Here is a 19,581-nt window from a genome sequence, read left to right as displayed (position 1 = left end):
TGGTCGGTCATTGGGTTTATTGGTTTTGAGTCTGTTGATTGGTCGGTCATTGGGTTCATTGGTTTTGAGTCTGTTGATTGGTCGGTCATTGGGTTTATTGGTTTTGAGTCTGTTGATTGGTCGGTCATTGGGTTCATTGGTTTTGAGTCGGTTGATTGGTCGGTCATTGGGTTCATTGGTTTTGAGTCTGTTGATTGATTCTTATTTTCAATGACGGCCCTGAAAATAAAAAACTGAAATATTTACACCACAACAAACATAAGAGGGTAAAAAAAACTAAAGAATAACAAAAACTGGAAGAGTAAAGATCATTCTAAGGAAGTGACATTGATTAAAATAGTACGGACTGGGTGTAATATCCAATAGAAAAAATATAAGCCTGTTTTACAACATCGTTTGTAAACAACATAATTGTACCAACATTTTTTCAGTTGGAAGCATAAATATTTATGATTACAACATTTTACATGAATTGTAAATATGCTGAAATATCAAAACAGAATGTACACTCCTTCGCTTCGCAATAATTCACTTCATGGTGAGGAATAATAAAACATGTATATTTTGTCAGGCTGAATGTTTGAAATATGAGGTGATTTGAGTCATGCTTCAGTAGTAGGAAAAAAGACAATTAGCACTTGGATGTAGTAAAGAAATACTGGAGTGATGTATATTTGTTTATAAAATGTATTATAGACCAATTTATTATACTATCCCGAAACCGAAGGTAGATTGGACGTCGGCATAGTCTTGTTTTCAAAGTCATGTTGCTAGATGGGATAGTCTTGTTTTCGAAGTCATTTTGCTAGATGGGATAGTCTTGTTTTCAAAGTCATGTTGCTAGATGGGATAGCCCCAATGTCAAAACAGTTTTAACGTGTCCATATCAATAACCAATATGCAGAAACAGTTTGAGATGTATTGAAAACCTAACCTAACCTACTGTTGTTTTGACAAGTAGTAATAAATCACTGATATCGATTAGTGGGGAAATCAGGTTGTACGTGCTGTTGAAACTAACACAACTAAACAAAACACCTGAAAATGGGAGATATCTTTTGCCTCACTGGTTAGAGGACAACCTGCAGAAGACAGTCAGCTACATTTTGGAGGGATGCGTTTCAATTATATGTCTCCAAAATTAAACTAACAGCTCAAACACCACACGGAATCTGGGAATAATGTGTACATCACTGGTTAGAGGACAATTTGTAGACAACAGCTAGCTACATTTTGAAGTGATGCATTTTAATTCAAGTGGGTTGCCAACGAGGTAAGTGTAACGCAACACTTTTTTGGTTAAATAATACTCTTTCAATACAGAGCCTGGATTTTTCCCCTGGTGAGGCTCATATCCACATGACACTAAAATCAACAGAACATCGTTAAAATACTCCTACTACAATGTTAAAACATTCTACATTGTGACATCATTAAAATACTCCTACTACAATGTTAAAACATTCTACATTGTGACATCATTAAAATACTCCTACTACAATGTTAAAACATTCTACATTGTAACATTATTTCATTGATGTCATGAAACAACTCCTTCATGTATTTTCTGGTGTTTAATCAGAGATCTTTTATCAGAGTATCTCATGTCACATTGACTACAGCTATGAGGTTTCTCTCCTGTGTGTGTCCGCTGGTGCATAGTCAGACTGCTAGATGTAACAAAACTCTTCCCACATTGATCACAGCTATAAGGTTTCTCTCCTGTGTGTCCCCTCTGGTGTGTTTTCAGGCTGCTAGATGTTCCATATCTCTTCCCACATTGATCACAGCTATAAGGCTTCTCTCCTGTGTGTGTTCTCTGGTGTGATTTTAAATGTTTTGATGAAACAAAACTCTTTCCACAGTCCGAGCAGTGGTAAGGTTTTTCTCCTGTGTGGATTCTCTGATGTATTTTAAGATCTGCTAAAAAGATGAATCTCTGCCCACAGTCAGAGCAGCAATGAGGTTTCTCTCCAGTGTGTATTCTCAGGTGTGCTATCAGGTTGCCTGAGTGAGAAAAATTCTTCCCACATTGATTACAGCTATAAGGCTTCTCTCCTGTGTGTGTTCTCTGGTGTGATGTTAAAATTCCTGAGATAACAAAACTCTTTCCACAGTGAGAGCAGTGGTAAGGTTTCTCACCAGTGTGTATTCTCTGGTGTATGGTCAGACAGCTAGATGTAACAAAACTCTTCCCACATTGATCACAGCTATAAGGCTTCTCTCCTGTGTGTGTTTTCTGGTGTATGGTCAGGTGGCTAGATGAGGTAAAACTTTTCCCACTGATAACAGCTGTAAGGTTTCTCTCCTGTGTGTGTTCTCTGGTGTGCTTTCAGGCTGCTTGTAACACTAAAACTCTTCCCACATTGATCACAACTATTAGGTTTCTCTCCTGTGTGGTTTCTCAGATGTCTTTTAAGGTCAGCTGAAGAGGGGAATCTCTTCCCACAGTCAGAGCAGCGGTGAGGTTTCTTTCCTGTGGGTCTCCGCTGGTGTTTGAGGTGTTCTGATGTGGAGAGACTCTTCTCTGCCTCGTCAGCATCATGCTGTTGTTGAGGCTCCCCAGAGGATCCCCGATAGTCACATCCTTCTCCTGTGTGAACGACAAAGTCAGACAGATGGTTAAAGGCCCACAACAGCTGAAATCCACTATAGAAATACCCATTTACCTAGAAACCTGGTTAAACTATCATTATGACATCATGGATGAATTCTAGAATATACTATATAGCCTAGAAACCTGGTTAAACTATCATTATGACATCATGGATGAATTCTAGAATATACTATATAGCCTAGAAACCAGGTTAAACTATCATTATGACATCATGGATGAATTCTATTTTCAGCTAAAAGGTGATGCCCAGGATGTTGAACAACAATTGATGTCTGTTTAAATGTTTAAATGCTTTTACAAACTTAATTGACTATTGTCTTAAGACAGTCAAGTGATCAAAAATAGCCATATTTGTCGCAGCTGGCCGTGACCGGGAGGTCCGTGGGGCGATGCATAATTGGCCTAGCGTCGTCCGGGTTAGGGAGGGTTTGGCCGGTAGGGATATCCTTGTCTCATCGCGCACCAGCGACTCCTGTGGTGGGCCGGGCGCAGTGCACGCTAACCAAGGTTGCCAGGTGCACAGTGTTTCCCCCGACACATTGGTGCAGCTGGCTTCCGGGTTGGATGTGCGCTGTGTTAAGAAACAGTGCGGCTTGGTTGGGTTGTGTATCGGAGGACGCATGACTTTCAACCTTCGTCTCTCGGGAGTTGTAGCTGAGACAAGATAGTAGCTACTAACAATTGGATACAACGAAATTGGGGTAAAATTCACAAAAAAAAGTTGAACACAGGTTGAAAATATCCTGATGAAAATAAATATCTTATAAATCACATTGGCTGCACATGCTAATGAGGAAACCACTAGTTATGGATGTAGTATATCTGCTAATGAGGAAACCACTAGTTATGGATGTAGTATATCTGTTAATGAGGAAACCACTAGTTATGGATGTAGTATATCTGGTAATGAGGAAACCACTAGTTATGGATGTAGTATATCTGGTAATGAGGAAACCACTAGTTATGGATGTAGTATATCTGGTAATGAGGAAACCACTAGTTATGGATGTAGTATATCTGGTAATGAGGAAACCACTAGTTATGGATGTAGTATATCTGGTAATGAGGAAACCACTAGTTATGGATGTAGTATATCTGGTAATGAGGAAACCACTAGTTATGGATGTAGTATATCTGGTAATGAGGAAACCACTAGTTATGGATGTAGTATATATGTTAATGAGGAAACCACTAGTTATGGATGTAGTATATCTGGTAATGAGGAAACCACTAGTTATGGATGTAGTATATCTGGTAATGAGGAAACCACTAGTTATGGATGTAGTATATCTGCTAATGAGGAAACCACTAGTTATGGATGTAGTATATCTGGTAATGAGGAAACCACTAGTTATGGATGTAGTATATCTGCTAATGAGGAAACCACTAGTTATGGATGTAGTATATCTGTTAATGAGGAAACCACTAGTTATGGATGTAGTATATCTGGTAATAAGGAAACCACTAGTTATGGATGTAGTATATCTGGTAATGAGGAAACCACTAGTTATGGATGTAGTATATCTGCTAATGAGGAAACCACTAGTTATGGATGTAGTATATCTGTTAATGAGGAAACCACTAGTTATGGATGTAGTATATCTGGTAATGAGGAAACCACTAGTTATGGATTTAGTATATCTGGTAATGAGGAAACCACTAGTTATGGATGTAGTATATCTGCTAATGAGGAAACCACTAGTTATGGATGTAGTATATCTGGTAATGAGGAAACCACTAGTTATGGATGTAGTATATCTGCTAATGAGGAAACCACTAGTTATGGATGTAGTATATCTGGTAATGAGGAAACCACTAATTATGCAATATATCTGCCTGGAGCAGAAATGGTGAGCGAAGATTTGAGTTTTTCACAATGTATTCTGAATGTTACTACACATTATCAGCTCAAGATCGTAGGCTGCAAAATTAGCCTCCATTTCCAGGTTGCTTATGAGAGCATTTAACTTTGGGATTATAATCGTAAGGCTCGTTATAATGTCCTGCAAAATATAATGTTTGTGTCATTGTCACAAATCAACCGCTTTGTCAGAACTAGAAGCACAAGCATTTCGCTACACTCGTATTAACATCTGCTAACCATGTGTATGTGACAAATAAAATTTGATTTATACTTTTAAAAAATACTTCAACCAGTAAAAATGCTCTTTGGCTTTGCAACCAGCCTATCAATGAGTGTTAGCATTCAAGCTAATAAAAATCATTTAAAAAATAACTGCAGATTTCCCTTTTAACAACCACACCTCAGTTCAACAACTGAGTTTATGTTTTTAGAAAGTACTTACTGGTGTTAATCAGCATCAAGAATAAAGTATTTTGCAAATATCACAACCAAATATACAAGATATTACCTTAGCGACTGTTTCAAGTAATAATCAAAACAAAAAACAGTTGCCTATGACAACCGCAAATTAAAAAAAAAAAAAATCAGAACTAATAACCGCGCTGTCAATCAAGTGAACACCGCTCGTCTCATTGGTGAGTAATGGTGGTTGACCTTCGTGGGATAATTGGTGAGTAATGGTGGTTGACCTTCATGGTATAATTGACATGTTGCATAGCCAATATGTAATGTAGAATGATGAAACAGGTTTGGTTGTCTTCTAGAGCGTCTGGGGGATTTGCACAGGAACCAAACTTGACCCGGGTTAAACAACGTTTTGCCGATTTACATTTCATAAATTGTTTTGTTGCAAGTTGAAAGAGTCTGGAATTAATGCAAAACACTGGATATAAAAACAAAAGTACGCTACATTTTTATCTCTGGGATGCAGCAACTGTCCAGACTTTGGGACAGTTTTTCCTGTAGAAGTTCAATAACAAATATGTCACTCTGCCCCCAAAAAAACCACAATCAAATCAACCAACCAATCTGCAGTTGAAACAATAAAGCGTCATTCCGCCACTTCATAAACGTTTATGATGTAACAATGATGTGATGTAATTCCACATTCCACCACTGTTTAGGTAATAAGATGATGATGGATGGGCTGGAGAAATGTAACTACTCTAAAATTCCATCCACGATATCAACATTCTAGTTTTAACCACGTTTTGAGGCGACACAGTGTTGGTTTACATTTACATCGTTTCAACCAATCTGCAGTTCAACCAATAACAAAGCTGTAATTCCACCACTGTGTTGGTTTCCATACACCACAAACCCTTGACGTGCCTTATCTATATAAACTGGTTACCAAGGTAATTAGAACAGTAAAAAGTTGTCATACTCGTGGTATACGGTCTGATATACCATGGCTGTCAGCCAATCAGCATTCAGGGCGGGAACCACACAGTTTATAATCTTCAAAAATCAATGGCTATAAATAAATAATTTAAAAGCAACTGTAGATTTCCCTTTTAAAACCAAACATCAGTTCAACTGCAGAGTTTATGCCTCTGTTTTTAAGACAGTACTTACTAGTATTTTTCAGGCCCCGGTTTCCCAAAAGCTTTTCACGGCTAACTTCATCTGTAGAACCATGCCTAGACGCCTTAAGATAACTTTGGGAAACGGGGCCCAGATATCCAGTTTCCTCCTCTCCCTTTTTCGATATAACAGTCATCTCCCCCTATACGGTCAAGACTGGAGTTAAGTCCTGAATTAGGTCTTAATTAGGTCTTCTTCAACAACAGCTAGTCAGCCACATCGGTAGCTTGCAACTGACATTATACAGTCAAGACTGGAGTTAAGTCCTGAATTAGGTCTTAATTAAGTTTAACTTGTTAACAACAACCTGCTTCAGCCACCCGGTAGTTGATGACGTTCATGCAAGACATACCCAAGACTGGACTGCCTTAAGTCCTGAATTAGGCAGAAGTTTAACATGTTACCCTCATCTAACTGCCTGTAGCTCAGCCCCAGAGGCAGAAGACATCTAACCCAAATCTAACTGCCTGTAGCTCAGCCCCAGAGGCAGAAGACATACCCTCATCTAACTGCCTGTAGCTCAGCCCCAGAGGAAAGTATATGCATATTCTTGGTATCATTTGAATGGAAACATTCTGAAGTTTGTGGAAATGTTAACTGAATGTAGGAGAATATAACACAGTAGATCTGGTGGAAGAAAAGAGAAAGAAAGAGCATACGTTTTCTGTTTTTATTGTTGTATCATCATCTTTCATATGTACTGGAATAGCCACACAGTCAGATAGGATCCTGGAGATAATTTAGATGGATAACAGAAGAGGGCAACTGTGGGTGTGCAAAGTTTCAGACTGAAAACTTCAGGAATGAGTGAGCTACATGACATTTAGCATGAAGTCACCCAGGTGTCCCACACAAGTTGCCCAAATGTACCCAAGTGGCTGAATTGGTGAAATGACCTATAACTATATACAACAGTGCAAATAACTATATACAACTTATCAAAAATCTATTCTAAACACACAAAAAAATATATAATTTTTAAATTTTTAATATTAGAACAGAATATTTTTCTGCCTGTGCCATGTCCCATAGCAGTCTCTTTCTGCTACAAGGCAGAGGCAAACTGAACAACTGGTGCAGATGATGGGGGACTTCATGCGACAAAGAACACAACAACGCCTCCATGCTCCGTCCCTTTGCCTCTGAGGTACAGTCACGCCTGCAGTAATGAACTGTGGTATATGAACACCACTGGAGGCAGGAGTAGAGGCGGCAGAGGTGGCAGAATGTGATGCAGTGGACTTGCTGTAGCCAGCAAGCTCCTTGATGAGCAGCTCCCTGAAGACTAGCTGTGAGATAGGGGGCTGTCCACAGCTCTTGGCCATTTCCTTCTGGAGGATGAAGGAATTAACCACAGCAATGTCAATGAAATGATAAAACAATGTCTTGTACCATTTCTTTGTCTTATGGAGAACATTGTAGTATCCTATAAGAGCGTCTGACAAGTCTACACCTCCTCTGCTCTGGTTGTAGTCCTTGATGGCTGCAGGAATGGGGACACTTTTGGTGGCCCATGTCCCAGTAGCGTCCTTCACACGTTTGACAACATGATCCCCACTGAAGGACTTGTGGATAGTGGAGCACATCACCACCTCTCTGGCATCCATCCACTTCACAAACAGCAGGCCATCTTCACGGATCCATCGTATGGTCCCCCGCTCAGCCCGCTTAGGCATGTCGTTCACCTTCGTCTTCGGGAAGCCCACCCTGGTGGTACGAATGGTGCCACAAGCCCACACTCCCAGCTTCCTCAGGTCTGCAAACAGGGCAGGGCTTGTGTAGAAGTTATCCACAAACAGTTTGTAGCCCTTCCCCAGCAGTTGAAAATCCAACAACGCCATTACAGAGGCATAGCTGAGTTCCTTACCGGTCGCAAAACTGTTCTTCCCCTCGTAGACCAAGAAATTACACGTGTAGGCACACGCAGAATCAGCCAACACAAACAGCTTCAGACCACACTTGGTTGGTTTGTTTCTCATGTACTGTTGGAGGCCAATGCTGTCCTTTGAGGCCACCATCCTCTCTTTGATTGACACGTTCTGGGCTGGCTGAAAGTACGTCTTGCAGGCCTCGACAATGCTGTGGTAGAGAGGTTTGATTTTGCACAGTGTATCAAACCTCGCTGTGCCTCTCTTCTTCTCATTCTCTTCATCAACCTTTGGGTCACTGATGTGAAGCGCCTGGGAGAGATCCAGAAACCTTTTGCAGGACATAACAGTCGAGGGGAAAGGCAGTTGGTAGAGAGATGACGTTTTCCAGTAGTCCTTCAGGCTTTTCAGCCTCACCAGCCCCATGTAGATGACCAGAGAAAGGTAGCAGAAAAAGTCTGCCGTGGATATGGGCTTCCATGCTGCCGTTTTGCCTGCTTGCTTCTTCTTCCCATTCTTATTCGTGTTAGACACGAGCGACTCTACAACGGATTGGGTGAAGAACAGCTGAAAAAGCTGAAGGGGGCTGTACGTAGCAGTCATGTTTAGCTGAGGTCCTGGCTTCCTTTTCGGCCTAAAGATTGGTTTGGGTGGCTCCACATCGTCTTCTAGGACGGTGTGCCAACGCCATTCTGTCCCTCTGTTAGCGGATGGCACACTTCCCCTCTTCCTCTTCTTTGTCGGTCCTCTAGACGGCCCGGGAGGTGTGGAGCCAGAGACAGCAGGGGTACAGCTGGATGAACCAGCTTCAGAGGGGGATGGACAAGTTGGCACTGGGGGCTCCCAGTCGGGGTCAGTGCCACTGTGAAAGAAAATGTTCAGTTAGAATAGTTTCACATATGAGCCCTGCATCAACAGGTATAATAAACACACATTATTTATTTATATATATGAGTACAGGGAACATAAAGTGCTGTTCCATTTCACTTTGTTGTGGGCTTGTCTGTGTTTGCCTACATTCTACACCATACAATTAATTAATATATATATACACACATATATATATACACACATATATATATACACACATATATATATATACATACAGAAACATAGGCTATGGGTCGATCTCATACATACAAAACAGACCCTCACTCACAATGACTAGCCAACACCGCCAGCATTCAAAAGCACCACCAGCATTCAAAAGTCGACCAAAACATCAGCCAGGAAGCATAGGAACTGAGAAGTGGTCTGTGGCCCCCACCTGCAGAACCACTCCTTTATTGGGGGTGTCTTGCTAAATGCCTATAATTTTCCACCTGTTGTCTATTCCATTTGCACAACAGCATGTGAAATTTGTCAATCAGTGTTGCTTCCTAAGTGGACAGTTGGATTTCACAGAAGTGTGATTGACTTGGAGTTACATTGTGTTGTTTAAGTGTTCCCTTTATTTTTTTGAGCAGTGTCTATACAGTGAGGCAATAAAGTATTTAGTCAGCCACCAATTGTGCAAGTTCTCCCACTTAAAAAGACGAGGGGCTTGTAATTTGTAAACATACATATATATATATTGTGCAAGTTCTCCCGCTTAAAAAGATGAGGGGCCTGTAATTTGTAAACATACATATATATATTGTGCAAGTTCTCCCACTTAAAAAAATGAGGCAAATACTTATTTTCCACCATAATTTGCAAATAAATTCTTTTAAAATCCTACAATGTGATTTTCTGGATTTCTTTTCTCATTTTGTCGGTCATAGTTGTAGTGTACCTATGATGAAAATTACAGGCCTCTCATCTTTTTTGGTTGGTGATCAAATACTAATATCATGCAATAAAATGCAAATAAATTCATTAAAAATCATACAATGTGATTTTCTGGATTTTTGTTTTAGATTCCGTCTCTCACAGTTGAAGTGTACCTACGACAAAAATTACAGACCTCTACGTGCTTTGTAAGTAGGAAAACCTGCAAAATCAGCAGTGTATCCAATACTTGTTCTCCCCACTGTATATAAATCAATTTTAAAAAATCTCAAATGAATATGCAACCATTTAAACAACTGCATTAGCATGAGAAGCAAACACATGTTTTACTTACTGATGTGGATCTTCTTCTTCCAAAAACATTTCATCCGCGCTGGAATCCAAACTCAGATCACTCACAGAGTCCTCATCCATTCCTTCTGTGTCACTCTCCATTTCTGCCAAAATATCATCAACATGTTTATACTTGGACTTTTGATTTAGCTTTTCCACTCTTAGTAGCCATGTTTTTAACTATTTCAGATTTGAGAACAAATGTGCTTTTCTTTCACAAACAAGGACATTTGTGACCCCAAACTTTTCAACAGTACTGTATATATAGAAATACACGTTTAAAATGTGTACCAATCGATTGGTCAAAAGAACAGGTGACTAAGTCAAACAAGATTTTTATTAGTCGGCCCTACTGGTAAAAGATACAGTCCATCTTCATATCAACTAACAGAACTAAACAGATACCAGTCCATCTTCATATCAACTAACAGAACTCTGCTGGTTGTCCTGGTAACAGATACCAGTCCATCTTCATATCAACTAACAGAACTCTGCTGGTTGTCCTGGTAACAGATACCAGTGGGCAGATCTATTGTATTTGTTCAAACTAAACAACAGCACTTACTTTTATGTGTTAAATCTGATCCGTTCTCATCTCCTCCTCCTCTCACAGTTCCACTCAGCCCCGTTGTTTTCCCGCAGTCCACCAGCAGCAGAGACAACCTCTTCATCCCGGGAGAGGCACGACACTGGGACTCCGGGAGGACAGAACGGCTAGCGTTGTCCTGGTAACCATAAAGAGGGGACACAGACACATATCATTATGGATGCTGATGTCACTGTTGACATAAAGTGCTTTACAGAAACCCAGCCCAGACCACAATAGAGCAAGCTGTATGCTAGGCCAGACCAAGCTGTATGCTAGACCAGACCAAGCTGTATGCTAGACCAGACCAAGCTGTATGCTAGGCCAGACCAAGCTGTATGCTAGGCCAGACCAAGCTGTATGCTAGGCCAGACCAAGCTGTATGCTAGACCAGACCAAGCTGTATGCTAGACCAGACCAAGCTGTATGCTAGACCAGACCAAGCTGTATGCTAGACCAGACCAAGCTGTATGCTAGGCCAGACCAAGCTGTATGCTAGGCCAGACCAAGCTGTATGCTAGACCAGACCAAGCTGTATGCTAGACCAGACCAAGCTGTATGCTAGGCCAGACCAAGCTGTATGCTAGACCAGACCAAGCTGTATGCTAGACCAGACCAAGCTGTATGCTAGACCAGACCAAGCTGTATGCTAGACCAGACCAAGCTGTATGCTAGACTAGACCAAGCTGTATGCTAGACCAGATCAAGCTGTACCATCTGGTGTTCTGATCTGGAGAGACTCTTCTCTGCCTCTTCAGCTTCATGAGGTTGTTGAGGCTCCCCAGAGGATCCACGATAGTCATGTCTCTCTCCTGTGTGAACGAGAACATCAAATGCTTAGCAGGACAGGAAAATGGTCCAATTCACACACTAATCAAGAGAACATCCCTGGTAAATCATTACTGCCTCCGATCTGTCAGACTCAAACAAACAAACATTTCAATTGTAGATTGTCAGAGGGTTGGAGTGTTTCCCTGGCTATCCGTAAATAAAAATAAAAACAAGAAAATGGCACCATCTGGTCTGCTTAATATAAGGAATTTGAAATGATTTATATTTTAAGTACATTTTAGACTTTTACTCAAGTAGTATTTTACTGGGTGATTCACTTTTACTTGAGTAATTTTCTATTGAGGGATCTTTACTTTTACTCAAGTATGACAATTGCGTACTTTTCCCCCCACCACTGTGATGCAAATGTTAAAGGGCCGTTCCACAAAATGGATGCCTTTTGCGTCCCTTCGACATTTTAAGTATAAATTATGCGCTGTATATTATATTTTAAAAGCCTGTAATAATAGATTAAGTGCACGTTAATATAGACCACATGGAAAATTCAATAAATACAATTAAGTTCCAAAAATATCTGTACCAATGGCAGATTGCCCCTTAAACAATTCCTACAGTACTGAACAACATACTAAAGTGCAGAACTTCAGTATAATGCCTTTTTTTTAATACATTATTTCAACAACTGCATAGTGCCCCTGTTTATAAAACAGTACTCACTGGTGGTAATCGGATGTTCGGTCTCGTCTTCTTTTATTGAGAAATCCTCCTCTTTTACTTCAAAAGGTTCTTCCTCCTTTTTGATTCTGAAAGCTCCTACCGCTTTTTCCACTTTGACAACCTCGTTCCCATATTCCTCTTTCACTGTAATACCATCCTCTTGTTTCACTGTAATATCATCCTCTTGTTTCACTGTAATATCATCCTCTTCTTTCATTCTTCAAGCTTCTTTGCCTCCTTTCACCAGTTTCTTTCTCCGTCGAGATTAGTGAGTTTATGCTCCGGGAGATTAGCCTAGTGCAGCATCAATGTAACACATTTGCTAATTTAACAAGCAAATTACGTTTAAATGAACCAGTAGATAGGTAAACAGAATTATGTTCAAAACACTAAGAGTAATATACACAAGATTGGTCTAAAGAGCTTCAATTTTTAGGTTTGCTAGCAAAGCACCGCGTGGATAAACCAGGAACCTTTTGTCGCTGTTGAAGAAGTCTCCCGCCCGTCCACTAGATAATACGTCACACAAGAAGCATCACCTGAAAAATTCATATCGCCATCTGCTGACTGGAGTGGGTAACGCAAATTGGAAAAATATGAATTACAATGTTCAGTCTGGCAAGCAATGTCATAAGAAGTCATTTAAAAATAACCAGATGTTATGTTCTTACTTCTTACAGCCAATACTTTCCTCCAGGATTGGCCTGCCTATTAGGCAGGATTAGGTGACAGATAGAATAGGGTGCCATACTCCGAGCTAAATTGACCAAGGCTCATCACGAACAACACATAACACTTCATATAATGCTGCCCAAATACAATGAAAACTTCTCTCACCCAGTGGCATATGGGCTATTTAGGTGAGTGTTGGTGTCTCCCATCTCCACAGAGGAACACTAGATCTCTGTCAGAGTGACCATCAGGTTCCTGGTAACCTCCCAGACCAAGGCCCTTCTGCCCTGATTGCTCAGTTTGGCCAGGCGGCCCGCTCTAGGAAGAGCCTTGGTGGTTCCAAACCTCTCCTTTTAAGAACGATGGAGGCCACTGTGTTCTTTGCGAACTTCAATGCGGCAGAATGATTATTTTTTTGTCTCCCTTCCCCAGATCTGTGTCGGAGCTCTACGGACAATTCCTTCCACCTCATCTCAAGGATGATTAATGGAAACAAGATGCACCTGAGCTCAATTTCGATTCTCATAGCAAAGGGTCTGAATACTTATGTAAATAAGTTATTTCTGTTTAAATATATATACATTTGTAATACTTTCTAAAAACCTGAATACTTTCCATATATTTTCCTTTGTTTTCCAGTAACCCTTCCACCCCTTCCCTGATTGGAGGAAACTAATGCACAACAACTATTAGGCTTCTACGTCCAGCTCATACATACTATGTACATTTTTTGTTTTTACCTATCCTTCAGTTACCCTAAACCCTCCCAAACTCTGAAGACCATCCAGTCCTATCCCAGTTACCCTAAACCTATCTCTGAAGACCATCCAGTCCTATCCTTCAGTTACCCTAAACCTCTCCCATCTATCTCTGAAGACCATCCAGTCCTATCCTTCAGTTACCCTAAACCTCTCCCATCTATCTCTGAAGACCATCCAGTCCTATCCTTCAGTTACCCTAAACCTCTCCCATCTATCTCTGAAGACCATCCAGTCCTATCCTTCAGTTACCCTAAACCTCTCCCATCTATCTCTGAAGACCATCCAGTCCTATCCTTCAGTTACCCTAAACCTCCAGTCCCATCCCTCCTATCTCTGAAGACCATCCAGTCCTATCCTTCAGTTACCTAAACCTCTCCCATCTATCTCTGAAGACCATCCAGTCCTATCCTTCAGTTACCCTAAACCTCTCCCATCTATCTCTGAAGACCATCCAGTCCTATCCTTCAGTTACCCTAAACCTCTCCCATCTATCTCTGAAGACCATCCAGTCCTATCCTTCAGTTACCCTAAACCTCTCCCATCTATCTCTGAAGACCATCCAGTCCTATCTTTCAGTTACCCTAAACCTCTCCCATCTATCTCTGAAGACCATCCAGTCCTATCCTTCAGTTACCCTAAACCTCTCCCATCTATCTCTGAAGACCATCCAGTCCTCCTATCCTTCATCTATCTCTGTTACCCTAAAAACCTCTCCCATCTATCTCTGAAGACCACCCCTATCCTTCAGTTACCCTAAACCTCTCCCATCTATCTCTGTTTGATTTCTATTTGCCATATATTTTTAACTGTGATGTTTCACAAAAGTTCTTGACCTTTATATTCTCATAGTTGCTGCGGATAGTAAATTAAAAATAAACATGTTTGCTAAAAGTATTATTATATTATTGATCAATTGTCTATGACTTTTCAAATCCCCCAGTAGTGCTGTCTGCAGAGTTAGCTCCAGGTAAATGTTGCCATTCCTTGACATGCGACCAAAAACAAGCTACATAATTACAGTACTAAAACACATGATCTAATGATTCTGTCTCTTCGCAGCTAAATCTGCAGAGAGGTTCATTGTATCCCCCATATATATAACATTGTATTGGTTGCAATAATTTTGTATAATAATTCAAATTCAATTTTTTTTGTGGTAATGCTGCAGTTAGTTGGTTGTCATTTTGGGTAGTGCAGACATTTTCATATGTTTTTGTTAGCTGCATGTGTGACAACTCCACCAGTCCTATTTATGATATAATTTACAAAGATGAAACCTTTTTTATGTATTCAATTATTTTTTAATTTTTTTAACCAATTAGTATATTTGAGTTTAACCAGAATTTTTGTAGTATTATTTGTTCTGTCTTTTCTGGTGGATTAAACTGAAACAACTGACTTTCTATGGCTTGTATTGTAATACAGGACATGATGCTTTCATTGTGCATCTGTAAAACTGTGTGACTTCAGTGTTACGACTTCTAGGAGTAGTGGGTGCGGAGTCAGGCGCAGAGAGCAAAGGGTAAAGGAACAAATCAAAATCAAATCAAATCATTTTTTTTTATATAGCCCTTCGTACATCAGCTGATATCTCAAAGTGCTGTACAGAAACCCAGCCTAAAACCCCAAACAGCAAGCAATGCAGGTGTAGAAGCACGGTGGCTAGGAAAAACTCCCTAGAAAGGCCAAAACCTAGGAAGAAACCTAGAGAGGAACCAGGCTATGTGGGGTGGCCAGTCCTCTTCTGGCTGTGCCGGGTGGAGATTATAACAGAACATGGCCAAGATGTTCAAATGTTCATAAATGACCAGCATGGTCGAAATAATAATAAGGCAGAACAGTTGAAACTGGAGCAGCAGCACGGTCAGGTGGACTGGGGACAGTAAGGAGTCATCATGTCAGGTAGTCCTGGGGCATGGTCCTAGGGCTCAGGTCCTCAGAGAGAGAGAAAAAAAGAGAGAATTAGAGAGAGCATATGTGGGGTGGCCAGTCCTCTTCTGGCTGTGCCAGAAGAACACTGTGTTTATTCCGGAGAAAAGTAGGTCAAAACACCAGGCGCATACAATGACCGGCCCAAAAAACAGGACACAAACAGTCTGGAGAAATACAGAAAATAACCACAAAACGAACAGAGAAACAAGCCCACACAATAGCCGGCGGGCCTAGTGCCCTTAAATATCCCACAAACAAAACTAAACTCAAAATAGGTGTTACCAATCAGACCAAACTAACAGAAACAAAAAAAAGGGAATCGATGGCAGCTAGTAGGCCGGCGACGACGACCGCCGAGCGCCGCCCGAACAGGAAGAGGCACCATCTTCGGCGGGATTCGTGACAGCAAGCCACATTTCTTCTGCCTCCTGATGTTGAAGAGGCTCTGTTTGCGCCTTCTTCACTACAGTGTGTTCTTGGGGTCCTTTAATGCTGCAGAAGTGTTTTGGTACCCTTCCCAAGATTTGTGCCTCAACGTAATCCTGTCTCGAAGCTCTGAGGGCTATTTCTTCTACCTCATGGCTTGGTTTTTGGTCTGACAGTCTCATAGAAAGGGGTCTGAATACTTACTGTTATGTAAATAAGGTATTTCTGCTTTTCATCTTTTAATAAATTAGCTACATTTTCTAAAAACCTGTTTTTGCAATCTCATATTGGGGTATTGTGTAGATTGCTGATAGAGAACCAGTTTGGAATATGTCATTATTTAAAATCCATTTTAAAATAAGGCTGTAACTTAACAAAATGTGGAAAAAGTCAAGGGGTCTGAATACTTTCCGAATGCACTGTACAAACATCACATTGAATATTCACCTCACTTATGAAAAGCTCCCATGAGGAAGAAAGGATTCCCAGATTATCTTTTAGATATTCTGTCTTCAGGATGTTCTAGGTTGATGGCTGTTGGAGAGGGGAGGGGCAGTTGAGTGAGCTGGGGCCTTTTATTGCCCTGCCTCTGGGAGCCTGACAGCTTGTGACATAATGAGAGAGTTTGTTACCCCAATCAGCAGATGGCGATGTGAGCCTATCAGGTGATGCTTCTTGTGTGATGTATAATCTCGTGGACGGGACAAAAGGCTTCTGATTCAACCAACGCGGTGGTTTGCTATCGAACATAAAACTGAAACGTTTAAGCGTTTAAAGATAAACTTCTCCTTAAAACTTCTAGACTGCTCAGCCCAGTCAAAACTGTTCGCTGCTCTGGCCCCCAATGGTGGAACAAACTCCCTCACGACGCCAGGACAGCGGAGTCAATCACCACCTTCCGGAGACACCTGAAACCCCACCTCTTTAAGGAATACCTAGGATAGGATAAAGTAATCCTTCTCACCCCCCCCCCCCTTAAAAGATTTAGATGCACTATTGTAAAGTGGCTGTTCCACTGGATGTCATAAGGTGAACGCACCAATTTGTAAGTCGCTCTGGATAAGAGCGTCTGCTAAATGACTTAAATGTTAAATGTTAAAACTTCTTAAGGCTCGAACCCCTAGACAACATCTGCTGAAATGGCAGAGCATGAAATTAAATTTTTTGGGGAGATTATTTAACTTTCATACATTCACAATTGCAATACACCAAATTCAAGTTTAACTTCTTGTTAATCGTGTCCGATTTCAAAATGGCTAAAGGTCACTTAAGGATACAGCTGTTACTCTACACTATCCCTAGACAATCCAGTAATGAGAGAAAATGTATAGAATATTTAGGGCTCTATTCGATCTCTATCTAATTTTTTTAACCTAATTCCATTTTCTCTGTTTAGTTTTCCAGATTTCTGACTTGTCCCTGTATGTCTGGTTTTCGCTCTCTAAATCACACTGTTAATACAATAACAACAACATTGGATGTTCTAAGTTCACAACAACACTTAAACCACATCAGGAGACCACTTTTGAAGTCTGAGAAAAATCTAAGACATTTTCATTTTTATGTGTAGATACCCTTTAATTCAAGTGACACCAGCAAGAGCCTTGCTTGGTTTGTAGTGTCTCTGTAGCACACAAGAGCCTTGCTTGGTAAGTGGTGTCTCTGTAGCACACAAGAGCCTTTTGTAAGTGGTGTCTCTGTAGCACACAAGAGCCTTGCTTGGTTAGTGGTGTCTCTGTAGCACACAAGAGCCTTGCTTGGTAAGTGGTGTCTCTGTAGCACACAAGAGCCTTGCTTGGTAAGTGGTGTCTCTGTAGCACACAAGAGCCTTGCTTGGTAAGTGGTGTCTCTGTAGCACACAAGAGCCTTGCTTGGTTAGTGTTGTCTCTGTAGCACACAAGAGTCTTGCTTGGTTTGTAGTGTCTCTGTAGCACACAAGAGCCTTGCTTGGTAAGTGGTGTCTCTGTAGCACACAAGAGCCTTGCTTGGTAAGTGGTGTCTCTGTAGCACACAAGAGCCTTGCTTGGTAAGTGGTGTCTCTGTAGCACACAAGAGCCTTGCTTGGTAAGTGGTGTCTCTGTAGCACACAAGAGCCTTGCTTGGTAAGTGGTGTCTCTGTAGCACACAAGAGCCTTGCTTGGTTAGTGTTGTCTCTGTAGCACACAAGAGTCTTGCTTGGTTTGTAGTGTCTCTGTAGCACACAAGAGCCTTGCTTGGTAAGTGGTGTCTCTGTAGCACACAAGAGCCTTGCTTGGTAAGTGGTGTCTCTGTAGCACACAAGAGCCTTGCTTGGTAAGTGGTGTCTCTGTAGCACACAAGAGCCTTGCTTGGTAAGTGGTGTCTCTGTAACACAGAGCCTTGCTTGGTAAGTGGTGTCTCTGTAGCACACAAGAGCATTGCTTGGTTTGTAGTGTCTCTGTAGCACACAAGAGCCTTGCTTGGTTTGTAGTGTCTCTGTAGCACACAAGAGCCTTGCTTGGTAAGTGGTGTCTCTGTAGCACACAAGAGCCTTGCTTGGTTTGTAGTGTCTCTGTAGCACACAAGAGCCTTGCTTGGTAAGTGGTGTCTCTGTAGCACACAAGAGCCTTGCTTGGTTTGTAGTGTCTCTGTAGCACACAAGAGCCTTGCTTGGTAAGTGGTGTCTCTGTAGCACACAAGAGCCTTGCTTGGTAAGTGGTGTCTCTGTAGCACACAAGAGCCTTGCTTGGTTTGTAGTGTCTCTGTAGCACACAAGAGCCTTGCTTGGTAAGTGGTGTCTCTGTAGCACACAAGAGCCTTGCTTGGTTAGTGGTGTCTCTGTAGCACACATGTGATTGCAGAGTCTGCTGAACAAATCACAACTGGATTGATACTAATATTCATGATATCATTCTGCCTGGGAGGCATAGACTACTTTGTAGCTAACATTTAAATGACACGGTTTGTGGGAAAGCTTTTCCATCAACCAGAAGATGGTTGTCATTAGCATCATCGCTAACAGCTACACATAGTGGATCATTAGCATCATCGCTAACAGCTACACATAGTGGATCATTAGCATCATCGCTAACAGCTACACATAGTGGATCATTAGCATCCTCGCTAACAGCTACACATAGTGGTAAACTGCACTCAGACAGGGGCATTTCCTGGCTGTTTAATCTGCTTTTCCATCAACCAGAAAATGGTTGTCATTAGCATCATCGCTAACAGCTACACATAGTGGTAGACTGCACTCAGACAGGGGCATTTCCTGGCTGTTTAATCTGGCTTTTCCATCAACCAGAAAATGGTTGTCATTAGCATCATCGCTAACAGCTACACATAGTGGTAGACTGCACTCAGACAGGGGCATTTCCTGGCTGTTTAATCTGGCTTTTCCATCAACCAGAAGATGGTTGTCATTAGCATCATCGCTAACAGCTACACATAGTGGTAGACTGCACTCAGACAGGGGCATTTCCTGTCTGTTTAATCTGGCTTTTCCATCAACCAGAAGATGGTTGTCATTAGCATCATCGCTAACAGCTACACATAGTGGTAGACTGCACTCAGACAGGGGCATTTCCTGGCTGTTTAATCTGGCTTTTCCATCAACCAGAAGATGGTTGTCATTAGCATCATCGCTAACAGCTACACATAGTGGTAGACTGCACTCAGACAGGGGCATTTCCTGG

The 19,581-nt window shown here is 41.3% G+C and overlaps 1 protein-coding gene and 1 pseudogene across 1 annotated transcript; both read right to left on the bottom strand.

The window, feature by feature from the left end:
* Positions 1-1,227: 1,227 nt before the first annotated feature.
* Positions 1,228-6,204, bottom strand: LOC135570937 (zinc finger protein 664-like; annotated as a pseudogene).
* A 519-nt stretch (positions 6,205-6,723) lies between these two features.
* On the bottom strand, positions 6,724-12,637 carry LOC135570933 (piggyBac transposable element-derived protein 4-like). The gene is made up of 5 exons (XM_065016751.1): positions 12,135-12,637; positions 11,340-11,437; positions 10,605-10,764; positions 10,041-10,143; positions 6,724-8,798 (listed from the first exon to the last, which is right to left on the bottom strand). Exons 1-5 carry the CDS (start codon positions 12,349-12,351, stop codon positions 7,061-7,063), a joined length of 2,316 nt encoding a protein of 771 aa, XP_064872823.1. The 5' UTR covers positions 12,352-12,637; the 3' UTR covers positions 6,724-7,060.
* Positions 12,638-19,581: the final 6,944 nt, after the last annotated feature.

This window comes from Oncorhynchus nerka, unplaced genomic scaffold (assembly GCF_034236695.1).
Source record: "Oncorhynchus nerka isolate Pitt River unplaced genomic scaffold, Oner_Uvic_2.0 unplaced_scaffold_889, whole genome shotgun sequence".
NCBI classification, from domain to species: Eukaryota; Metazoa; Chordata; class Actinopteri; order Salmoniformes; family Salmonidae; genus Oncorhynchus; species Oncorhynchus nerka.
The sequence above is the reverse complement of the archived record's forward strand: the minus strand, read 5'-3'. Positions and strand labels throughout refer to the sequence as shown.

Coding starts and splice junctions, on each gene's coding strand:
- LOC135570933 (XM_065016751.1), bottom strand. CDS start 12,351: ATGAAAGAAGAGGATGATATTACAGTGAAACAAGAGGATGATATTACA. Junction 10,765..11,339: donor CCAGATCAGAACACCAGATG/GTACAGCTTGAT, acceptor TATGGTTACCAG/GACAACGCTAGCCGTTCTGT. Junction 10,144..10,604: donor ATCAGATTTAACACATAAAA/GTAAGTGCTGTT, acceptor ATATTTTGGCAG/AAATGGAGAGTGACACAGAA.